A 24,439-nucleotide genomic window follows, 5' to 3' on the forward strand; every position below is an offset into this window, starting at 1 on the left:
AGGACATTCACCACCCCCAGGACGCCAATATGGAGCAGAAGACACATGCCACACACCCAGCATGACAGAACAGCCACCACACCACCACCGGGACAAGTGCCAGCAGGGACAGCTGGCATGGCGGGTGCCAGCCCCAGCAGCGCCTCACAGCTTGCAGCCCAAGCCTATGGCTCTTCCTCGTGTTGGCACTGTGTAACTTGAGCCTGGACCTTGGACTCTGGCACTGTGACCAACCTGTGGTTAGAAATGTCACCACCCCTTGGTACTTCAGCTCCAGATCAGAGTTTCAGGAGCAGCCCCAAACCAACAGCTCCTGGGTGCTTCCTGATGATCCATCCCAGGGGTTTTGTGCAGAGCCTGACCTGAAGTGCCACCTTGGGAAAAGTGGGGAACACCCTCAACATGCCCCTCTGATCTTCAATCCAACTCAGAAATGGAGCTCACCTCCATCTCAAGACCTTTCCTGAAGGGCAGAAAAGGAAGGGAAATATCCCAAAGTGACAACCAAGCGCCCAGGAGAAGCTGGCCCCATCAGAGAAAAGCCACCACTCCCTCTGCAGGTCCAATCTTGATCTTTATTAGTTACAGTTTCAGGAGACACCGTTAATGCTCCTAGATCTTGTTGAAAGCAGCAATGTCCACACTCTGCACCTGCAAGGGAACAAAAAGCAGCAGCCAGAGGTCACCAAGGTGGCTTTGGACATTTAAAACCAGAGAAAGCATATCAGGAATGTCTTCAAAACCATGCTCAGAGACCCAGGTGGGCCCAGGTCCTGGGTGCAGTGTTAGGGTCCCTCACTCCAAAGACACTGAGGGGCTGGGATAGGGCCAAAGGAGGACAGCAAAGCTGGTGATGGGTCTGGAGAACTTGTGAGGAGCACCTGAGGGACCTGGAGTTACTCAGCCTGGAGAAAAGGAGGCTGAAGGTAGACCTTTTGGCTCTCTACTGAGAGGAGGTTGGAGCCAGGTGGTGCTCAGTCTCCTCCATCAAGGAACAAGTGATAGGACAAGAGGAAATAGCCTCAAGTTGCCCCAGGGAAAGGTTTAGGTCAGACATGAAGAACAATTTCTTCATGGAAAGGGTTGTCAAGGCCTGGCCCAAGCTGCCCAGGGCAGTGCAGTGCCCATCTCTGACAGGCTTTCAAAGCCCCACAGGTGTGGTGCTGAGGGCCATAGTTTGGTGGCAGCCTGGCAGTGCCAATCTTAAAGGTCTTTGCACACCAAAACAACCCCATGACTCTATGAAGCTTTCACAGTTCACCCAGTGAAGAACATCTTAGGAACATGTAGGAACATTTAAAGTTCCTCTTTTACTCCAAATGGAACCAACCATCAGGCAAAGGTCAAGAACAGGAAGCCTCTGGCCTCCTGCTCTCCCAACAAGACTGGGAGTGCTACTGGCACAGGGCTGGAGCAAGAATGGAGATGGAGACATCTCCAGGCTTAAACATTTGTCTCAGCAGACACCACTGACTTCATCTACAGCTCCCAAGTGTAACAATAATCCACACATGGTTAGAAACCACCCTATGGGTCAGACATCACCCAGCCCGCCCCAAAGCTTACATAGTCTTCAAACTTGGTGATCTCCTCCTCCAGGATGTCCGTCCCCACTTTGTCATCCTCCACCACACACTGGATTTGGAGCTTCTTAATGCCATAACCCACCGGGACCAGCTTGGAGGCTCCCCACACCAGCCCGTCCATGTGGACGGAGCGGACGCACTCCTCCATCTTGGCCATGTCGGTCTCATCATCCCACTGCAAAAGGGTCAAGTGTGAACTTCAGAGGTGTCCTGGAGATCATCAATAGCCTCAACAAGTTTCAAGTGACTCATAATTCAACATTCCTCCTCTCTCAGCTCTGCTGAGACCCCTACCTGCAGTGCTAGGGACAGCTCTAGGATCCTCAGCACAGCAGAGACATGGACCTGCTGGTGCAGGGCCAGAGGAAGGCTGGAAGCCCTCTGCTGAGACCAGGCTGAGAGAGTTGGGGTTGTTCAGCCTGGAGAAGAAAAGGCTCCAAGGAGACCTTCTGGAGACCCTCCAGGACGTCAAGGTGGGAAAGATGGGAGGGGACTCTGGGTCAGGGAGTGTAGTGATAGGAAAGGGGGTGATGGTTTCAAACAGAAAGAAGGGACATTTGGATGAGATGAGAAGGAATTCTTCACAGTGTTGTCCAGAGGTAGTGGAAGGCCCATTCTGGGAACCATTCCAGGTCACGTTGGACAGAGCTCTGAGCAACCTGCTCTAGCTGTAGCTGTTCCTGCTCACTGCATAGGGGTTGGACTGGATGACCTTTGAAGGTCCCTCCCAACCCAAACCAGTTTATGATTCTAATTCTGGAGGTCTTATCTCCAGCAGTCCCTTCAGCCACACTCGGGAGCTTCCCCTACTTGAGCCACTCACTGGTTTGACATCCAGGAGGATAGAAGACTTGGCAATCAGGCCAGGCTTTTTGGCCTTCTTCTCTGCGTACTGACGCAGCCTCTCCTCACGGACTTTAGCAGCCTCTTGGTCTTCCTCTTCATCATCGCTACCAAAAAGGTCAATGTCATCATCACCATCTTCCTCTGCAGCAGCTGGCTCAGCCTTCTTTGCAGGTGAAGCTGACGGGAGCTCCACTTTCTTGGAGGGAACACTGAAAGGTTCCACTTTCTTCAGCGGGGTGAGGAGGATTCCAGTTCACATGGAGGAAAGAGAGAAGATGATCCTAAATCAGAGCAGACCTTGAGAAGCTCAAAATCTACACTGCTCAAGACACTGGGCACGACCCACACCATGGGATTTAGGTGAAGATCATCTGTTGACCATCAAAGTAGGACCTCTGAAGTGTCCCACCATGCCCGCACTTAGAGCCCTAGAGTGAAAACCACCACCAAGTGCTGAGCCTTCTCTACAGGGTTCAGGACATCTAGATCATAGATCTGAGCACTACAGCAGTTGGGAACACAACCAAGTGTCTTCCCTGGCACAAAGAAGGGTCTGCTGCTCACTGCCAAGACCACCACTGGCAGCACATCTTCTAACCTACAAGGAGAATCAAACCCCAGACTGCAACAAATCTGCACCAGCTCTCCCACCTGAAGTCTCCAACTCTGCAAAAGTATGTGTAGGAAGGAAGGATGAGAAGGCAGCTGCCAGAGCTGCTGGTAAACCTATAAACTCGTCCTATCTATCAGCATCTCTGCCTTCAGACAGCCAGGCCACCTCGGGAGACCTGGCACTTGGTGAAGCATTCAAGAACATCATCTTGCCCAGGCTTACCTGGGTTGGTGGAACCGGTGACGGTTGGTGGGAGGTAGATGACTTCTCCAGAGCGTTCAGGCGACTTTCCAACTTGAACATGGCCATCTGAAGGTCTGAAACAACTGTGAGAAGAGGGCAAGGAGAACCTTATCTTGTGGCTCTGCACCAGGACAAAGCTGCTTCTGCTCAAAAGTGGGCTTTACAACCACCAGTTGCTCCACTACAAACATCTGATCAGAGCTCACTCCCACCAGGACACCACCATGACCTCACCTACCAACAGACCAAGATTCCCCAACTTACCACTGCGAAGGTTCTGGTTTTCTGCCTCCAGGTGGGAAATTCTGGCAAGGAGTTCATTATGGTCACCAGCAGACCCAGAAGAGGTTGTGTTGGTGCTCTGCAACAAGGAAAACCAAGATGAAACTCATCACCTCTTCACCTGCTGCCAAGGCTTGGTGAGGCTTAGTGAAGCTGAGTTATGCTTCCAGGGAAGGAGAACATTTGAGAGCCAGTCTAAACACAATCTAGAAACAAGGACAATCACCTACAAAGACAACAGGACATCTACATCTTCTCTGAAAGCTCCATAAAAAGCTCTACAGAATGAAGCACCAAAGGTATCTCAAGAACCTTCAGCTGGCACTGATGAAGGACATGGCAGTCACAAAGGATAAAGTCATTCTCTGAAGGCTAAGGTCATAGACTGCAACTAAACACAGTTTAACCCTAAGCCTCTTAGATGGGACAAGTGGTCTCCTCTAGAGACAAACTGAGGGACAGAGCACAACAATGACCCACCTAATGTCACTATGGAAGCTAGGAGGAGATCCCTACACTTCTACCTTCCCCCAGCCCAGGTTTAAGTCCTCTCAGAACAACTTAACCCTGCTTCCAGGCATCCTGAAGGAGAAATTCTAGAGATCTACCTTCCAAGTATTTATCAGTCAATAAAAAGGGGGGAGAGGAGGGATTTGTTTCAAAGGAGGCTTCAGATTGACCGAGGGGGAACAAAACAGAGGTCTTCAGGCCGTGACCTGAAAACAATGGAGGAACTGATGAGGTGTCAAGAAATAATTAACACCCTGCCAGTGGATGGAATAAGGTGACCCTTGGCTTTGGAGATGTAAGCAGTCACTGAAGGTGGAAAATGAGGGTGAAGAAAAAGAATCTATGGCACTTGGAAAGAAGGTTAGGAGATGCCAAGCCCAGGAGGACACACAGAGCGAGAAAGTCAAAGAGACACTTCTCCACCCACTCAAAAAGGGGCACAGGGCAGACATCAGAAGCAGCAAGAGCCCAACCTCCCAACACCACCACTGAGGCAGAGCAGGCTCAGGGGTACGAGTGGAGATCTGCAGTTGTTGGACAAGCTGGGAGATCTAAATGTCCTGCTAGATGATCCTACTAAGGGACACGGTTTAGCACCAGCCTTGGTAGACAGTGGTTGGACTTGATGATCTTAAAGGTCTTTTGCAACCAAAATGACTCTATTCTATGATTCCATGACACAGCCATGTGCCACAAGTTCTCATCGCAGGGGAGGAGAACTTGGTCTATCTCTCCAAGGCAGGGCTGTCCTTGCTCTACACCATCCTCTCAAACCACACAAGCAGCTCCACCCATGCGTAGCTGACTTACAGTTGAGCGGCCTGACTGCCTCTTCTGACGGGCAGAAGGAGCTTCTTTACTACGAGGACCACCTGTCTTCTGCTGCAAAGGGCAAAAGGTTTGGGGGATGTTTGGGTGAACATGGAAGATACCAAAGGATGTCACTCATGCTGGAAGAAGTCAAGTTCAGGCAGCAGACACACATGCAGGACAAGTTGTTAAGCAACGAGAGGCAGCTTCACACCAACCAAAGCCTGCACACTGAACTGGGCCATCTGCTCAGGACACAGCTCAGTGTCTGCACAGAGGTCACACAGCTGGGTGGCAGAACCACAAGAAGATGTCTAGAGCGTGGTCCCAGCTATCTTCCATCTGCAAAACCCAAGGTGAAGCAGATTCATGCATTGCTGTGGCACACACTGCTCTCAGATGGTTCTCCTGTAATCCCAGAATCCTAGCATGGTGAGGGAGGGGTGGAAAGGACCTCTGGAGATCATCCAGTCCAACCTCCCTGGCTGAAGCACACTGGCCAAGACAGCAATCTCCAGGTGGGCTTGGAAGCTCTCCAGAGGAGACTCCATCTCTCTGGACAGTTCCTTGCAAGGCCCTCAACCCTCCAAGCCAAGATGTTTCTCCTCATGAAACCTCCCAGGTTCTATTTTGTGCCAGTTGCCCCTTGCCCTGTCACTGGGCACCACTGAGATGACCCTGGCCCTATCCTTGATCTCCATCCTTTAGATAGTAATGAGCACTGAGAAGGTCTAACACCTGACAAAGAAACACATTCAAGGTTACCAAACCCTTAACAAGCCCCCAGTAACCACCTGCTGGAGAAGCAAAGCAACACAACATTGGTCTGCAGGGAGAACTTGGTGAAACCTCCTACATGGGCTTCTATCCTCATTTGCACCCCCACAAACAGAGGCTGCTAGCACCACCAGGATATCCCTCAGGACACCAAAGAGAAGAAAGCAAGCTCAGATGGACTGTGTCTGTGTCGGACCTCTTCTTGCTCTGGTTACATCATCTGGACCAAGTTAATTCAGGGAGGAGTGAGTTCTGGTCACCGAGTCCTCAAAAGGTTGGGTTGAAAGGGATCTTCAAAGACCATCTAAGTCTGCCCCCTCTGTGTTGAGCAGGGCTCAGAGAGCCCCAACCAACTTGACCTGGAATGGTTCCAGGGATGGGGCATCTACCACCTCACTGGACAACCTGGGCCAAGGTCTCAGCACCCCCACTGTAACAGAGTTTCTTCCTCCCTCCTTTTTTTGGTTTCAAGCCATCACCCCTGGTCCTGCTACAATAGGCCCTGCTCAAAGGTCTGTCCCCACCTTTCTCATACATCTCTAAGTCCTGAAAGGGCAACAGAGCCATCTCTGATCGACTGTAATAACCCCAACTCTCTGCCTGGCCTCACAGCAGAGGACTTCCAGCCTCCTAATCATCTTCAGGGCCTCTTCCATACCTGCTTGAGCAGCTCCTTCTTGTGTTAGGAACCCAGAGCTACACTCAGTGTGCAGCGGTGGGGCAGAATCCCCTCCCCCTGCTGCCCACACTGCTGGGATCAGCCCAGGACAGAGCTGGCTCTGGCAGTGCACAGTGCCTGCTCATCTCCAGCTTTTCACCCATCACCAGCCCCAAGTCCTTCTCAGGGCTGCTTATGAAGTTCATAGGCCCACTTCTCCAGTTTGTCCAGGTCCCTCTGGATGATGCCATCCCATATGGTAACAACCTCAGAGCCAAGGAAGCATTCATGATCAAGCAGATGACAACTGGAGAGGCTGATGCAGAGATGACCATGCAAAGCAAGATGGAAGGTATGTGCAAACAAATGCTTCCAGCATCTGAGCTTTGTAACCTCCTTCAGGAGGTCCAAGCCATCTACTCAACCCTTCTCAAATGTGTGTAGAAGCCTGGAGAAGAACAGAGCAGATCTGAAACCAGCCCTGGATGAATTTCAGAGTAAATAAAAGCAGCAATCTTCCATCCCCCTATCTTCTAAGGGCCAATTCTTACAACTTTAGGCTCCTGACGCACGTTCAGGCATCTAAGCCCTGACTCCAAAAACATGCTCCTCCATTCTCTGTCCACCAGACAGCACAAATTTGCATTTATGAAGCAAAACAAACCCCACACAAATTTAAGTATGCTCTCAAGTCAAGCCTGTTCTATGTTGTCCAGCAGTCAAAGACCTGGGAATGCTGGCTGAAGCTGACCCAGTATGCACCCAGAGGCCGAGAAGGTCACCAGCATCCTGGCTTGGATCAGCAATAACTTGACCAGCAGGACTAGGGCAGGGATTGTCCCCCAGGATGGGCAATGGGGAGGCCACACCTCAAATCCTGGGTTCAATTCTGGGGTTGGAGCATGTCCAGAGAAGGGCAACAAAGCTGGCAAAGGTCTGGGGAGCTTCAGAGGAGCAGCTAAAGAACTGGAGTTGTTCAGCTGGGAGAAAAGGAAGCTGAGGGGAGACCTTCTGGCTCTCTACAACACCCTGAAAGGAGGATGGAGTGGGGTAGGGGTTGGTCTCTTCTCCCAGGGAAGAAGCAATGGGATGAGAACAAACAGTCTCAGGTTGCACCAGGGGAGGTTTAGGTTGGACATGAGGAACAATTTCTTCATGGAAAGGGTTCTGAAAGCCTGGCTCAGTCTGCCCAGGGCAGTGGTGGAGTCCCCATCCATGGAGGGCTTTCAAAGCCACATAGATGTGGTGCTGAGGGACCTGACAGTATTAGGCTGATGGTTGGACTTGATGATCTTAAAGGTCTTTTCCAGCCTAAAGAATTCTGTGATAGGTTGTCCAAGGCAACAGTGGTCCTCCAGAAATACAAGCTACAGAACTGATGCTTCCAGTCTGTTTCTCTGCACCCCTGTCCTAACTGACAGAGAAGATCTGACCACGGCTTACTGAAGTTTCCAATCCTCCAGCCCACCAAGCTTTCCTCACAGGAACAAAAGACAAACCCCAGCAGATTGATTTTTGTGCCATGAGCTTTCCAACCCTGTTTGGGATGGGGATTCATTTCCTTACATACTTCTGCCTTACTCAAAGACTTTGAGAAGCTGCTGCTCCCCTACTGAAAGCCCAAGGAGTTTTGATTTCAGCTTAAAATGAGCCACTTTAGGAAAACCTTCAGCTGTTGGCTGAAATAAGGAACTAGAATTAGAAAACTTCCAGATGTTTTCCCTCCACAACAGTATTTTCAGTTGGTTTTCCTCTTAAGCTGTCCCAGCCTTCCCCTGATTTCTCTGCTGTAATTCTGGGACCACCAAAGCACACTAAATCCTTTTCCACCACCCTTTGGTCAAATTTACCCTCACCTTCCTCCACCCACTTCCAAATTTCTTCTTGGATCCCATGCTGGAGCAATGTGTCAAGTGCAGCAAGGCCACGAGGGTAAAGAACCAAACTCCTTCACATTCACCCCAAAAGTATTGTGTTAGCCCTTTCTGCTGCTGTTAAGGAGGCAGATTAAATATTCCCCTTGAGAAAGGCTCCATCCCCTGGTTGTGTCCTGCTCTAGGTAGAAATTAAGATTTTAAATGCCCCCAGGAGGAACCAAATCACTCCAAGTGAAGGATAGAGGCCCTCAGATGGGAAGATCTGTGCAGCAGTCCACTGCAGAGTTAAGAAACTGAGACACATGAGCTGGATTCTGTGAGTTTTCCTGACCTGAAGCTGAAGGCTGTGCAGCCATCCAGAGAGACCTGGACAGATTGAGAGCTGGGCACAGAGGAACCAGATGAAGTTCAACAAGGACAAGTGCAGAGTCCTGCATCTGGGGAGGAATAATAAACTGCACCAGTACAGGCTGGGAGGTGATCTGCTGGAGAGCAGCCCTGTGGAGAGGGACCTGGGGGTACTGGTGGAGAACAAGTTAACCACGGCACAGCAATGTGCCCTTGTGGCCAAGAAGGCCAACGGGATCCTGGGGTGTATTAAGAAGAATGTGTCCAGCAGATCAAGGGAGGTTCTCCTGCCCCTATACTCAGCCCTGGTGAGAGCTCATCTTGAATAATGTGTTCAGTTTTGGGCTCTCCAGTTGAAGAGGGACAGAGATCTGCTGGAGAGGGTCCAGCGGAGGGCTAAAAGGATGATGAGGGGACAGGAGGGCATGGCTTATGAGGAGAGGCTGAGGGACCTGGGGCTGTTTAGTCTGGGGAAGAGAAGACTGAGAGGGGATTTGATAAACAAGTATCTGAGGGCTGGCCAGGAGGGGGGGACAGGCTCTGCTCACTTGCTCCCTGTGATGGGAACAAAAACACTTCAAAAAAGCCCGTTTCTGAGCTTCTAGGAGATGGTGAGGACCTGGAGCAAGCAGCCAAGCTGAATTTCCCAGATTCAGCAGAGAAAAGGTACCCTTTTTTTTTGCACATACCCTAAAACTGAAGGCACCCCCAGGAAAGAGAAGGTGGCAGCTGAGGGTACCCCAGCAGAGACATCCTCCTGTGCTGGCAGCTCGGGGGTTTTGCTGCCCCAGCAAGGTTACTTGAGACTTGTGGCAACATCCAAGGCCAAGCTGGGGGAGGCCTTGAGCAGCCTGGGCTAGTGGAAGGTGTCCCTGACCATGGGCAAAGGGCTTGGAATGTGGTACCTTTAAGGACACTTCCAACCTAAAGCATTGTCTGAATTCACCATGAGGAACAAAAAAAGTAAAGGAAAAAAATTGAAGGAAAAACCCAAAACAGAAGAAGGAAAAAAAAAACAAAAAGGGAAAACCCAAAAGAGAAGAAGAAAAAAAAGGAAGGGAAAACCCAAAACAGAAGGCAAAAAAATGAAGGGGAAACCTAAAACAGAAGGAGAAAAACAAATGAAGGGAAAACCCAAAGCAGAAGAAAAAAAAAAATGAAGGAAAAACCCAGAAAATGTTAAAGTAAATAAAAATGACAAAATAATTAAAACGTAAAAGGAAAAATAATGAAAAATGAAACTGAAGAAAAATAAAGAAAAATTAAGAAAAATTGAACATTTAAGAAAGCCAAGAGGAAAAATAAGGAAAAAAAAAGGAAAAAGAAAACTTAAAAAAAAACTCCAAAGCAATGTAGCCCTGGAGGAATCTGAAAGCCCAACAGAGTGAGTGTGCAGAAGCCCCCCCCAGCAAGCAGCATGCTGACAATGGGATGGAGCCCTGCTGGTGGGCACAGCGCCGCACACCTCCATCTCCTCTCGGCTACAGAACTGAGGAGCCAACAGGATCAGGTCTCTCGAGGTTGTGGCCAACCAGCAAGCAGGGTTTGGCTTGGGTTTGGTTTTTTAGTGTGAGATGCCATCGGAGCTAAAAATGGTTGGAAGGAAGCCAGCTGGTGAGAGAGCTTTGGTACTCACTCCGGCCAGCGACTTCTGGATATTCTCCCTGGCTCTGGCAATGTCGCGGAGGATGGTGCTGGCTCCGTTCTCCTGCAAACAGTGCAGAAAGAACTAAGGTTTGGGGAAAAAAAGTTTAAAAATAGGAAACAGCTGAAACTACTTTGAAAAAAAAAGGGGTAAGAACAAAAGTAGGGAGGGAGAACCCTTCCTATGGGAAGGATTGGCTCTAAATCAAGCTGCAGCAAGCGCAGCCCCTGGTGAGATCAGGGCCACGTGTCTGTGAGATCAGCCAAGTCAAGGAGCTTTGAAATTCCCTTTCTGATCAGTCTGAAGGGGTTTGGAAAGCTGCCAGGCAAGCAGAGGGTTGGAGTCACATCGGTGTTCCCTCAAGATCTAGCATGAAGTAGCTCGTTTTGCTTGTCATTGTACCCAGCTGAGAAGTGACAACCCAGACTGAAGGCTTTAGGACCCAGAGGATGGAGCATAAGGAGGGTTTTTTTATTAGCCTAGACTGGAAGATTCTCTTCCTAGGGCACAAATTCCCCACTTCCATCATCTATTCACTCCTTGCCTCAACCAGACAGCAACCCTACAAGCAAGATCTGAGACATCAAAGTGCTTGCAAGCCCCAAAGCCCCATATCTCAAACAGACCACAGAAGATCAACAAGCTGCCCACACTCACTTCTCAGTGACAGGAACGTTTTTTTTTAAGGAGCTTGGATTATTTTTTCCCCTTGGAGAAATGACTGAGAAAGCGATGCAGAATCTCCCCTCCAAGAGCCTTCACACCACCTCTCAAAGCCAGAACTTCAGTGGTAGAAGCTCCTGATGTGGAGTGAAATTGTCTACACTGTTCTTCTAAGAGCACCACAGAGGTTTGCACTTCATCACCCACTTCAAGCACTCATCTAATTTTTAGGCAGGTGTCCCAGGGGACATTGGCAGGCAGCAGGAACAGCCAAGAGTGGGCCTAGAAGCTCAGACTTCAGCAAAAAGCTTCTCCTTCCAACATTTACACCACAGCCATTTCAAACTCTAAGCAGCTTTCTAGACAAGCAGCCAAACAAAGCGGCAGTTAACAGCTCTTGACAGGGCAGGAAGAGGTCATCAGAGCTCTGGAGCTTTCAATCATCATCATTTGGGGCTGGAATTAAATCTTGAATGGCTTCAGCTGCTCCCCACAACTCCCCACCACTGTGATGCAATCACCTGCAGGAGCGCACTGATGGCTTCAAGGGGTACAAAGAGAGGAACATCATTCCTGTGGGATTTTTGGAGCCATGGTGCATCTCTTCAAGCATCATGTCATGTAGATCCCTCAAGGAAAGCTTAACTGCTCTGAAGTGGCAGCAAGACATCATCTTCCTTGGGGATGGGTGGATTCTTTGCTCAGCCCAGGCAGAAAAACCACAGGTTTCAGGGTTGCTCAGCTCACTCTGGGTCCGTTAGACCAGAGAGAGCATGGTGCCCTGCTACAGCACTCTGAAAAGATTAGGAGTAGCTGCTGCAACCTAATCTCATTGTTGGAAGGGCATCAGATAGCTCCTGAGCACAGGAGAAGGCTCTGCACAGGTCAAAACTGGTCTTTTAAAAGGCAAAAAGGGTCAGAGCTAAGGGGCAAGCTCAGCAAGCTCCAGAGAAGACACTCACACAAGGACTCTCACAGATGGAAAAGCAGCACCATGAGTGCACACCCAGGTGGATCATGTCCTTCAACCTGCTCTGTACCAGCTCCTGAACTCCAGCCCCCTGCTAACACCCTCCTGAGAAGCAGCACGTACCTGCTGGCGGGAGGAGCCACCGACCGGCCCGTTCATCTGCTCATAGAACCTCCTCTCGGCATCATCGTACTTGTACTTCTCAAACCAGACCTTCTCATGCATGAAGTAGTCCACTGCCATTTTTCTGCAGAAAGGAAGAACAAAAAACACCCAAAGTGAGACCCTAGAAGGTGGAGAGTTTGTTATGAGCTCATCGGAAGAGTTTTCTTTCCCCACAGAGCTCTGCCTGCAGCTGTCTGCTTGGTTTCCCTCTCCAGAGGAAAGCTTTAAGTCAAATGGATCCTCTTAAGAAAGCAGGACAGGCCTAATCACCCACTTATCTGCCCGGCCTGACCCCACACTAAGTGGGGATGGGATAAATCACCTCCTCTGCACCTCCTTCCACTGCTAAGAAAGACAAGATCTCTAGAAGTCCAATACACCCTCAACTTTCAACACCACCACCACTAACTGTCCAAGTGCCCTTTAGGAAGCTGCAGCAACTGCTGGAGATCAAAATCATCAGCAATGTGATGCTTGCAAGAGACAGACACACATCATGTCACTAAGGAACAGCTTCAACCACCTTGTGAAATGGTACACCTTGTTCTTCTTCAGTGCAGCAGCTTCCAAAGGTTTCATTTCTTAGCTTGGAGGCCTCAACCATCATGAGAAAAGAGGATGTGCCCTTGTTTCAAGCCAGGGGACAACTACAGAGCCAGTATCAATTTGAGGTGGTGAGGAAAGCAGGGATATGAAACCACCACCACACAACACAGATGAGATGCTCTCATTAGCAACCCACAAACCTTTCCTTTACCAGCTCCAAACCCCACAGCTACACAGCAACACACTTCGAGAGGCCAACAGATCACTCTGTTGCAAAACAAACCTCATCGCACCCAGAAGAGACCAGAGGCCACCACAGGTCCTCCACGCTGAAGTCATTCCGTGTCATACCCAACCCTCCAGACCTTGCTTGAGCTGCCAGCCAGCACCATCAATAGAGGATCCCAGTTACAGACAAACTTAGGCCATGCATCTGGCACCACCAGACGGACTTTCCTGGGAAGGGGTGACCCAATATTTAAGATTTGTCCAACTCAAGATTCTCTCAAGCAGGAGAAGGCAAAAGACATGTGTCCTCCAAAGCTTCTCTTAAAAGCTTCCTCATCAAATCCCAGGACACCTCAAGGATCAGAAGTGTCTTGTCCCCAAATCAACAGCAGCTTGCAGACCAAATGATCTAACTGTGGTGAGCCTCCTCCTGCAGTGAGGCAAATACAGTGCATGCTCCTGCTCCAAACTGGACTTCAGCAACTCCAAGCCTTCCTCAAGCTGGATGCTGGGGGTGATGCTAAATGTAGTCACCACCCCTGGCATGGAGCTCAAGGGCCAGCCCGAGGGTTTGACAGAAATGGGGGGAAATTCCTTCAGAGAATCACGTCTCTGTTGGGTCTCATGGACTTTTAACAGAATGACCCAGCAGAGACACTTTTGTCTTCTCCAAGACAAAGGGTCAGGTTCCCCCATGCAAAGATAAGGCTCGCTTCCTAGCCCTGACTCTAAACCACATGAGCACCACCTATAACCACCATCATTCCTCAGGAGAAGGAGATTCTCCCAGCTTCTCTGCCCACAAACAGGCTCAGCTCTGGAGCAACATCTCCCTACAGTGACATGCTGGCTCCTGTCTTCTACACATGCAAAATTCCTTCAGCTTAATCCTGACCCGGTGGGGGTTTGGATAAGAATAAACTTCTCCTACTTCATTTCCGGTGCAGGAATGCTTGAAGCATCAGTAGCTGGTTGGGAAAGGTTTTCTACTGCAGACTTCAGCTTCTCCAAACTCTCTCCTGCTCTGGACATCTTCAAAGCTTCAAATGCATAGTATCGTGACTCAGCACTGTCATACCTCATCTTCCTAAACCACACAGTCTCACTGCCCTCATGCAGAAAAAAGCAGGTGGGTGAAGGCTGCTCCCCAGCAGAAAGCATGTTGGTGACCATCTCCATGAGTCTGGTGCTTGTTCGCTTCCCAGCACCACGGTTCTTCTTGTCCTCAGGGTGGTTCTTCAGCACTCTGGGGCAGCTGCGCTGCCGCTGTCTGCTTTTGCCCGACGGGTGACCGTCAAACATGTTCTCGTAGAAGCTCTTCTCAGCATCATCATAGAGAGGTTTCTCCAACCAGACCTCAGACATGAGAGCCTGCAAGCTTGAAATCTGGGGTTTACCATTCACTGTCTGGTGGACAGAGCCAGGCAAACTGGGAACCAAGGGGACAGCAGAGGCAGTGACAGCATCTGCAGCCACGCCTGGTGTAGCAGGAGTTGGCAGGGCTGTGACATAGCCCTCATCCGGCGTCCTCAGCCCAACGATGCCACCCTTCGGGCACACCGAGGGGAGGGTGAGGACATTTGGAGGAAGAAAGAACTGGGATCTCTCAATAAACATCTGCTCAGCCTTATCAAAGTCAAGCTTGTTGACCCAAACACCCTGAACGAGATGGTGGCATGCAGACAAAGTACCATGGGAGCAGGGCAGGGCTGATGAAACCATCCTGGGCTTGGGAACATCTTGGGCAGCTTTTGACTCGGCCACTAAAGGAGACTGCTGCGGAGCTGGTGCAGTCTCGGGTGCCTCCTGGAGCTGACACTCAGCTAGTTTGGTTCTGTAGAGGGTCTCAGCACGATCATAGAAAGGTTTGTCAAACCACACGTGGTCAGCTAACAACCCACTCAGAACAGAGTCTAACTTGGAGGCCACAGGTTTGGCTTTTGGAGAACGCTTCCGCCTCCTTTGCTTCTTCCCATTTCTTGCTCTTTTCAGCTCTCCTTTGGACTCACTTTCACCAGAGTCATCATTGCAGACCCCATTGACAGCCTCAACCTCTGGGCACTCCTCAGGGGCCGTGGCAGCCATGGTGGCTTCCCCCTCATAATGTGGCCGCTCAGCTTCGACGCATTTGTGGTTATCTACCCACACTTTTTCTGCAGGGCAGGGAGGCTTCCTGGTCCTCATCCTCCAAAGAGTGGCAGCATTAAGAGATAAGCACAACAGTGTAGTTGCAGCAGGACTCAAGACAGTAAGGGCATGCAGTAGACATCACAGAAGCATCTCAGTTGGAAAAGACCTTTGAGATCAAGTCCAACCATTAACCCAGCACTTCCAGGTCACCACCAAGCCATCCTTCATTCAGGAGAGTCAAAAGCCATCATTCATCACAGAAAAGAGCCAAAGCTCTCCCCAGGCTCTTCTTTTGTTATGAATTTTAATTCAGAGAAGTGCCTAAAAAGGTCCCATTTCTGAAGGTAAAATAATTTTTCTAAAATACTTATAACCATCAACTGGTTTGGGCTGGAATGGACCTTTAAGGGTCATATAGTCCAACCCCCTGCAGTCAGCAGGGACATCATACAGCTCAACAAACCCAAGTGTAGGATCTAGCAGCTGGAAAGGAACAACCAATACAGGTGAGGGGTGACCTGCTGGAATGCAGCTTCAGAGAAGGACCTGAGAGTGCTGGTGGACAAGTTCACCACGAGCCAGCAGCGTGCCCTTGTGGCCACAAAGGCCAGCAGTCTCCTGGGGTGCATGAATAAGAATGTGGCTAACAGGTCAAGAGAGGTTCTTGTACTCTGCTCTGCCCTAGTGAGGCCACTGCTGGAAAATGTGTTCAAGTTCTGGGCTCCCCAGTTCAAGAGGGACAGGAAACTACCAGAGAGAGTCCAGTGGGAAGATATCAAGAGGCATGGAGCCTCAGGAAAGGCTGAGAGATCTGGGACTGTTGAGCCTGGAGAAGAGCAGCCTGGGAGGGGATCTGCTCAACGCTCAGCAAGAGCTAAAAGGTGGGGGACAAGAGCATAGGGTCAGACTCTCGTCAGTAGTGCCCAGCAACAGGACAAAAAAGGCCATGGGCACAAACTGGAACCCAGGAGCTTCCATCAGGAGAAACCTCTTTGCTGTGTGCTGGAGCCCTGGAGCAGGCTGCCCAGAGAGGCTGTGGAATCTCCTTCTCCGGAGATATCCTAAACCCACCTGGATGCTGTGATGCTGGGCAACCTGCTGTAGGTGACCCTGCCTGAGCAGGCAGTGATGGTCTGGGTGAGCTACAGAGGTCCCTTTCAACTCCTACCACGCCTGGGTTCTGTGGATCTGCAACTAGATCAGGTTGCTCAGAGCAGTAAACAACCTCACCTGGAATGTTTCCTGGAAAGGTTCCAGGGATGAGGCATCTATCACTATTCTGAGCAGCCTGGGCCAGGGGCTCACCACTCCCACAGTGAAGAACTTCTTCCTCCTCTCCATCCTAAATCTTTCTCTTTTAGTTTGAAAGCGTCAGCCCTTGTCCCATCACCACAGGTCCCTTTTGTTCTGATAAGCATTCTGATGACTTCTGTTTAATACTCAAGGCCCTGGCTGAAATCACTTGAGGTCATTACTTACATCTATCTGTTTCTCTGCGGTGATGCCAGCAGAGGGAGCTAACTGAAAAACTATGACTCCATTTTCAAGCAAAATCCTCAATAGTAGTCAAATTAAAACTGACCAAGAGCTGGAGATCTCAATGATTATTGGAGTCTATCAAAAAGACCTTCTACTGAAGTGAAAAATATGGCATCTGCTCTCTTGTTTTCCTTTATTAGAGAGAAAAATAAACCAAGCAGCTCTTGGGATGTGGATTATTTGAGGTGATTTAGGAAATACCTTTCCAAGCAGAGAATTTATTCCAATATCTAACGAGCAAGTAGCTCCTTTCTGCCAAAAAACACAAGGCAAGATCAAAACCGGGTCCAAAATTAAGGTACCCGAGAGCCAGCTGTGAGTTTTCCAGCTACAAATTTATTTGTGACCCAATAAAAGGTCCAATAAAAACACTAAATAAAATCCCCACGGAGGTGAAACAGCTTCCAGACTTCAGGTGATGGTTTCTAGTTCCAACAAGCCTCAAGTTTGGGGTTTGAAAGAGCAGAGACAATGATAAATTATTGGTTCTGAGCCAATACTTTTTGCATTTTAAAGTTCTTTAATGAACCTTTGTATCATTTAAACCACCAAAGCAACATAAAATTGCTTTTTAAGTCTAAAAGTCCCGAGGAAAGCTAGAACTAGATCTTTCTTTTTCTTACTGGAGTTGCAAAATTGCTCCTCCAGCTGCCAAAAACATTGGGAGAGTGCTAAAAAACACTTTAAAATATCTAAAACTGAACAGATTTTGAAGTCTTTGCGCTACTTTACTCTCTTCTTTTGTGCTTTATGGCAGTTGTGAAGCAAGAAAACTCTTCTCGCTACAGGCAGCTCAGGGCTTGCAATAAAGATTCACCTCATTTTTACCATCCACACCAAAATTACCTCAGCTGGAAGCACACCAGCAAGCAGGAACTTGAGCTAGCTCCTCAGGATAAGCTCTGCTACTACAGCTTCCATGGTGTTATCACCAAGAGGTGGAAGATGACATCACCTACACCATGACAGTGCCACCAAAGAACTTGCATGAGTTATTCTGAGGTTCAAAGAGAATTTCCTGCTGTAAAAACCCCACAATCCTCAAGGCAGCCTCATCCTCCTGATTACAGAACGCCAGCATGGTGGGGGTTGGAAGGGGCCTCTGGAGACCATCCAGTCCACCCCCAGCTAAAGCAGGGTCACCCACAGTGGGCTGCCAGCATCGCAACGTTTGGCTGGGTTTAGAAGCTCTGCTCCAGGGCTCACCCTTGCTGTGGAGAGGCTTCTCCTGATGGAAGCTCCTGGGTTCCAGTTTGTGCCCACTGCCCCTTTGTCCTGTAGCTGGGCACCACTGACAACAGCCTGGCCCCAGCCCCTTGCCCCTCAGCCTTTAGCTCTTGCTGAGCATTGAGCAGATCCCCTCCCAGGCTGCTCTTCCCCAGGCTCAACAGCCCCAGGGCTCTCAGCCTTTCCTCCTCACAGAGGTGCTCCAGGCCCCGCAGCATCTTCCCACCCTCCACTGGACTCTCTCCAGTAGTTCCCTATCCTTTTTAAACTGAGGAGCCCAAAACAGGATCTGGGACTCCAGACATGACCTCCCTAGGACTGAGGGGAAGTCAAACCTCCTTCAGCCTCCTGGCCACTCAATGCCTCCCCACAGTGAAGTAATTGTAGGTATTTTTATATGATTTCTAGTGGCCATTTAGGTCTAGAAGAGTAGCCTGGCAGCACAAAATCCTGTGGGTAAGCAAAATACACAACTGGAGCTGCACAGGTCAGATTTAGGAATGTTTATGTTATTTAGGTCACGAAGGACTCCTGACCAGGAGACTGGAGCTCTCCATTTGCCTGACATGCTCTGTTCAGCTCCATGTTCATCTTGGTTTGAGTTATTCCAAGGAAAAAAAATCAGTTCACAGCCTTTGAGATCTTGTCTTGAGGAAACCTTATTAACCCAGCACTAGTGGCATTAGACTCCAAGGTTACAACTTCAACTACTTCAGGAAAAAACCCCTACAGAAGATGTAACAAGAAACCTGGATGTGACTCAACACAGATCAAAGTCTCACACCTTTAATATTTAATGCAAATGAAATATTTAACTCTGCAATTTGAGTTCCCTTTCTAGTCACAGTTCAAGTAGAAAAAGCAGGATTTTGACCAAAGCCCTCCCCAGAATTTGAGATTTAAGTTGGGGGGTTTGGTTGGCTATTCTTTCTACACATTAGAGGTGACTTTGCTCAAGTCTTTAAGCAAACAGCCTCAAGAGCAGTAGTTGGAGGCTCAACACTGCTCTTCTCAAGGGTGAGGGCTCCTGTTATGAGGAGGTTCTCCCAAGTCAAAGATCTATTATTGAGGTTTCCTGTTATCAGGAGGCTCTCCCAAATCAAAGCATTGCCTTAACACCAAGAGAGACAGAGCTGAACAGGTGAATTTCCAGTGTACATCAGAAAGCTCTGCAGTGATCTAAGTGCCAGATCAGTGACTTCTCATCTTTCAGAGGGTGCAAACCCTACCCAACAACTAAAGAGTACTTACTTTTGGAGCTCCTATGACAGCATTAAGAGACAGTGAGAGATAAGTTTCCAGTCCTAGAGACAAAGAGCCATCTGTGTTATCAAATAATTAACACCTCCCCCACAGGTATTTAATTACACTCACACCTCTCCAGAACAACCTTATCTTCACCAACCACCACTCACTTTTATTTTGAAATAACAAGCAATGCAAACGTACAGATCCAAAAAAACGATTGACCCATCAGGGCAGGAAACCAGCCCAGAAGGCTCCAGACTTGCTATAGGCAACACTGGTGGTGAAAAAGCAAAGATCAGGTTGCCCTGTTTCAGGTAACCAAAGAGCAGAAGTAAAAAGAATTCTTGAACTGTAACCATTATGAGGTCAAAAAAATTACTTCACAGGTTGGTTTGTACCAGAAGGCAGTGGTTTGCACAACACAATATGAAGGGAACAGAAATAAAATACTAAAACCAATACTCAGCCCTCTGATTTTTCAGGAGAAGCAGCAAGACAAGATGTGAGAGCTCCCAGGAGGATTCAGGCCTCAGAGCTGCACCTGTGAAGCCTGAGGAGATGCAGCTTCTCAGGTCACCAATCCAACATTACACAAAATAGGTGTTTCTGGAAGCAACAAACACCCCTAAAGCCAAAGCAGCTACAATCTGGCTCAGGGGAGCTCAAAGTGCTGTTTTAAAGATTAGAACCAGAGAAAAATCATCATTAAAGGATTTCACCCCTAGAATTTACTGGTATCACCTTCTCAAAATAAGCCCAAGGTACTTCCAGCACCTTTATGTTCCCACGAGGAGCCAAACTTGATGTCTAATCATGCTAAAGGCAAACAACAAATGAAAATAAAAGGGGTTTTTTTACCCTGTGTTCCTAAGTACTCCCAGAAGAAGCTGAGAAAAGGCATTCACAGAAGGATTTTAATTACACAAATGAGGAGATAATGCAAGCCATTAAAACCACAGCACCATCAGGCAAGGCACAAGCTCCCAATCCCACTTCTAGTAGGATGAGAGAAGGCAGTTCACCTTATCTGACAAAGTGTGGAGAGACTAACTCATCTCCTGAGAGGTTCTAGAAGGAATTTAAACTGAGTTAAACCTGCTCTACTTTGAAGAGCTGGCAAAAATCAGAGCACAGAAACTGGAGCTGAACTAAGAGACCTTCCGGTCTGAGCTCAAAATGAAACAAGATGACATGAAGAGACTCATTTCTGTCCCTCAAGCCACTCCTGAGGCCACTCACCCTCTGCTCAGTAACCTGTTTAAGTGAGGAATTTTTCCATTCAATCACCAAATTGTTTTAGCACAAAGACAAATTAATATTTGGAGAGAGAGGCAGAAAACCTCATATAAAGTCTTTAAAGCTCACAAATCTGTGAATGGAGCAGAAAAATAAGGCAAGAAGGGCTCCTGCTGCATCCAGAGACTGGTTCATGTGTCCTCAGAACAATTTTGCTTCTCAGGTGATAGTGCAGGCACTGTCCTGGGTGTTTTCCATAGCATGAAGCCACTGGAAAAGCAAAAATTGCCGTTCATAAAGTATTTGATGCCAAAGAATCAATTAAAGAATCACAGGTGTCAATGTTTAGGCTTCTCATTGACTGTTAAAAAGGGTTTATAAAAGCCTGAAATAGAGAGTTTTTAATGGTGGTTACTGCTTCAGAGCTTTGCTGGTGGTCTCATGACCACATCCTGGTTATTTCAAGGCAGAGCCAAACTGTTCTGTTGTCTGAGCAGTGCAGGGAAATGCACCAAGGTAAAAACAGGCAAGGAAAAGGCCTCTATTGTTGGGCTGTAAACTCACCAATGAGCTGTTTTGGCTGCTTTATGCCCTCAAGTGCATAAAACATGAGTTACATCACCTAAGGCTGCAGCCAGCAAAGAAGAAAGTTAATTCCGTATATTGGTTTAATGGAAGAGACCTTTCTGACCATGACAAAGTCCCTTTTCTCCTGAATGGAAAGGGCTGTGAAGTAAAAGTCTTACACTTTTTTTGGGGGGAAGGATCAAGTTATGTTTATTACAGCCTCCCAAAGACATAAATTCAATCAGACCCCACACTGGAACTGTGATTTTTCAGTTCAGCCTCATGACAGGCTGACCCATCAGCTCCCAACAAGGCAGGCAGCACCAGTTTGATAGTTCTCCTAGAAATCATTTAAAGGTTGATGTGGCTTTAATTATTTCCAGCAGACTTGAGAAGTCTCCTTAGATGAGGGAAAGCAGCAGACCAGGAGGTGTTCAAAAAAGGACTGGATGAGGCACTTAGTGCCATGGTCTAGTTGACTGGATAGGGCTGGGTGCTAGGTTGGACTGGATGATCTTGGAAGTCTCTTCCAACTTGGTTAATTCTATTCTATTCTTTGACATCTGCTTTCTACAAGCCACAATTGAGAGGACAGAATTAGGGTCATGGTTCAACTCTTCTCTTCAGAGAAAGAGCCAAAAACTGGGTAGCACTTGGGAATACGGGGGGAGGTGTCCTGGGGCAGCTCATTGCAGTTTGACCTTCCAAAGGCTAGGCAGGAAAATCCTGGTTTCTGCAACAATTAAGTCAACATTGAACTCTCACTGCGAGAGATTCCATCTCAGTTCTGCACTGGACTGTTTGCTTACATGCCCTGGAACAGCTGAGTGTGACCAGGCCAAGCTGATTTTATATTTAGTACTCTTGTGCCCTCATGTCATGCCACCCTCCTCACCAGAAGCTCCTGAACAGCAGCAGCCAGAAAAACAAACAGCAAAATGCCCAGAAAGGGCCCAGCTCATGTCAAAAAGAGGAGAAAGATCCACAGGCACCAGTCTAAAATCTGGCACCTGGGTTATACCACACTCAGGAAAATGTTTCTCCTAAAGACAAAAAACCTTCTCCCAGGGGGAAAAAAAGAAGCTCCTCCTAAAGAAAAAAGGCCTTCCCCTAGTGAGAAAGCTTCTCCTAGGGGAAAAACAACTTCCCTTCCCCAAAATGCTACAACCACAAAAGCAAGACTCATTTTATCTAGGGATTTTGGCATCAGTTAGGCACAGCTGCCTCATTCCCACTTTCTCAGCAACAAAGAGAAGGCATCGAACCCCTCCTTGCCTCCTCCTTTTTTCTCTTTTTTTGTGATTCGAAGTGAGAAGAAGCAAGACTGGTTTCACACCAGAGGGTCTGATGAAGCTGAAGGGAGCAAATCCACCACCTCCTCCCTCCTCAGCACTGAGTCAAGACAGGCAGCTAAAGCCAAGGAAAATATTAATGCTGATGTAATGCTGCCTTTCTGCTGGTTTGGCTCTCCCCCAGCTCATGAGATGGTGGAGGACACAGGCAGACAAGGGGCAGACTTCATCAGAAAGCTCCACATTAACCTTTAGCCAGGGAAAACACAACAACTCTCCACCTCAAGCACCTAAAAAAAAATTACCTTTTTTTTCCCCCCTCTTTTTTTGCTTCAAGCAAGAATTCTGCTGCTTGCTGATGAAAAATAATCAAGGACAGAGGGAAAATCAGCAGTAGGGAAAGGCAGGAAAGAAGTCACCTTCAGGAGAAAAAGCAAAGTGGTTGAGAACAAATAGAGCAAGTGAAAAGATAAAAAAACAGCATTACCTGCAAGGTCAGGGAGAAAAGAGGGCACACCTAGAAAAGGAGAGGAGAGGATTACAGCCACAAAACCAAGCAAAGTTAATTCCTCCTCCACACAACATGACTGTGAACATCAGATTACAATCAATTCCAAAACATCCACCATCTAGATGCAAAAGAACAAATCCACAAATCAATAGGAACATCAGGAGGGAAGGCAATGACAGCCTGCAGCAGCCTCACAAACTTCAGGGATCGATGGAATCCTTCACAATCCCTCCCTTCCTCCCCTCCAAGAGAGCACATCTGTAGCCTCCACATAGCCACTCCTCTCCATTTCCCAAACACAGTTGCGAAGCAGACACTTCCCGAGCCAGCTGGAAACACAAAAAGGAAGAACAGGCTGCAAGATTACAGGAGGATGGAAACACCGGGATATGGAGAAAGGAGATGAGCAGAACTCAGGTGCACCTACGGCAGAAGGACAGAGGTACGAGGGAGGCTCAAAGGGCTCCCAGCTCCACACCAAACTTGCAGAGAAGTAGCTAAAGGTGCTGGATGAGGCCACTGCTTTAGGGAGCTCTGTGCCAGGAGTTTCCTTTTGCAGCAGGTGACTCAACAAGAAACCCTTGCCAAGATGAGGAATGGGGACAAGAGCAGATCTCCTGAGGCATCCAGAGCTACTGGGCCCCCTAAATTCCCCTCCCTACCACAGACCTCCCGACTTCAAAGGATGAGGCTCCATATATCAAAGGCATCCCCAAAAGCAGCACCCCAAAAGAGAGAGAACTCACCCCCCTCCCAAAAGGAGACCTCCAGCATCAGTACATCCAGTTCTTACACCAGTAACTGGGGCCTCTTGCAGCCTCCTACTTAGAACCTGCAAATGGGAAGCACCTCCACAGAGAGGGGAGAGCCCTACAACCCCCTTCCCTAAGCCTGGGAGAGGATCTCACAGATAATGTGGGGCTCCTCCACATCCTCCTTTCCTGGGGAGTACACGCAGAAGAGGTCCCCAGGGAACGGGGAAGGCCTCCAGCAACCCCCTTCCTATCTCGATTAAGCAGAACAGGACCAAAGAGACCGTGGGGTACAGGAAAGGAGAGGGTCACTCCACTGCTCCCTGAGACTTTTAAGTGGGGAAAAGTTATTCCCAAGGCCAAGTGCAGCCTAAGCCCTTCTCCCTCAGTGAGTGTTAGTGGAATAGACACAGATGATGGGGAGCGGCAGCACTCCGCGAAGGGACAACACAGACGATGGGGGACCCCCACAGCCTCCACCCCGTAACAGAGGACGTGACTCTCACATATAAACTTCCACATGCAACGCAAGTCCCTCAGCGCACACTCCCCCTCTTCCCACCACCGCGCCAAGGCAGAACCCCAAACCCTCCTTCCTCGTCCGTTAAGCAAGAAGGAACCCCAAAGGGAATGGTCCTAACACCCTTCCTGGGGGTGTGAGAGTTGGGAGCCCCCCAACCCCCCTTCCGAGAGCGCGAAAGAGCCGCAGAGACCACGAGGGGCCTTCCCCAGGTCTGTGAGAGGAACAACAGAGCCTAGGGACGCCCAGAACTCCCACAGGAGGGTGCGGAAGAACCCAGAGAGAGTGAGCCCGGTGAAGGGGTGGCCACACTCACCGGCAGCGCTGGCCACGGGGCAGGCCTCCGGGCTCCGCTCAGCCTCCACCAGGCAAAGGAAGGCGGTGCGCAGTGTGCAGGGGGTTGTGGGAGCGGCGCGAACCACTCGCAGCGGACACGGGGAGAAGAAGTGGGGAAGAAACGTGTGGGGAAGGAAACAAAGCGCTGCACGTACAACACCAACCTCCTCCCCACCCTCTTCTTTCCGGCTTTTCTACGATGGAGCAATCCAGTATGGCAGAAAGAAGTGAAACGTGGAGAAAAGAAAAAAGCGGGGGGGAAGCAAGAACGTTCTCCCCCTGTTTGCAAAGTGGCACAGCGCAGGGGCCGAAGC

At 49.0% G+C, this 24,439-nt stretch overlaps 1 protein-coding gene across 8 annotated transcripts; it reads right to left on the bottom strand.

Moving 5' to 3' along the window:
• Positions 1–555: 555 nt before the first annotated feature.
• On the bottom strand, positions 556–24,193 carry EEF1D (eukaryotic translation elongation factor 1 delta). Of its 8 annotated transcripts, XM_064154436.1 has the most exons (11): positions 24,106–24,193; positions 22,494–22,523; positions 18,915–18,967; positions 11,952–12,075; positions 10,187–10,258; positions 4,891–4,962; positions 3,553–3,649; positions 3,268–3,371; positions 2,410–2,658; positions 1,567–1,761; positions 556–651 (listed from the first exon to the last, which is right to left on the bottom strand). In XM_064154436.1, the coding sequence occupies exons 4-11, from the start codon at positions 12,069–12,071 to the stop codon at positions 613–615; spliced, it is 948 nt and encodes a 315-aa protein (XP_064010506.1). In that variant the 5' UTR covers positions 12,072–12,075; positions 18,915–18,967; positions 22,494–22,523; positions 24,106–24,193; the 3' UTR covers positions 556–612. The 8 variants fall into 8 exon arrangements, with proteins under 8 accessions (XP_064010506.1, XP_064010508.1, XP_064010507.1 ...); XM_064154438.1 differs by lacking the exon at positions 18,915–18,967; XM_064154437.1 differs by lacking the exons at positions 18,915–18,967; positions 22,494–22,523 and having other exon boundaries at positions 24,106–24,191.
• Positions 24,194–24,439: the final 246 nt, after the last annotated feature.

Source organism: Pogoniulus pusillus, chromosome 14 (genome assembly GCF_015220805.1).
Source record: "Pogoniulus pusillus isolate bPogPus1 chromosome 14, bPogPus1.pri, whole genome shotgun sequence".
Lineage (NCBI taxonomy): Eukaryota > Metazoa > Chordata > Aves > Piciformes > Lybiidae > Pogoniulus > Pogoniulus pusillus.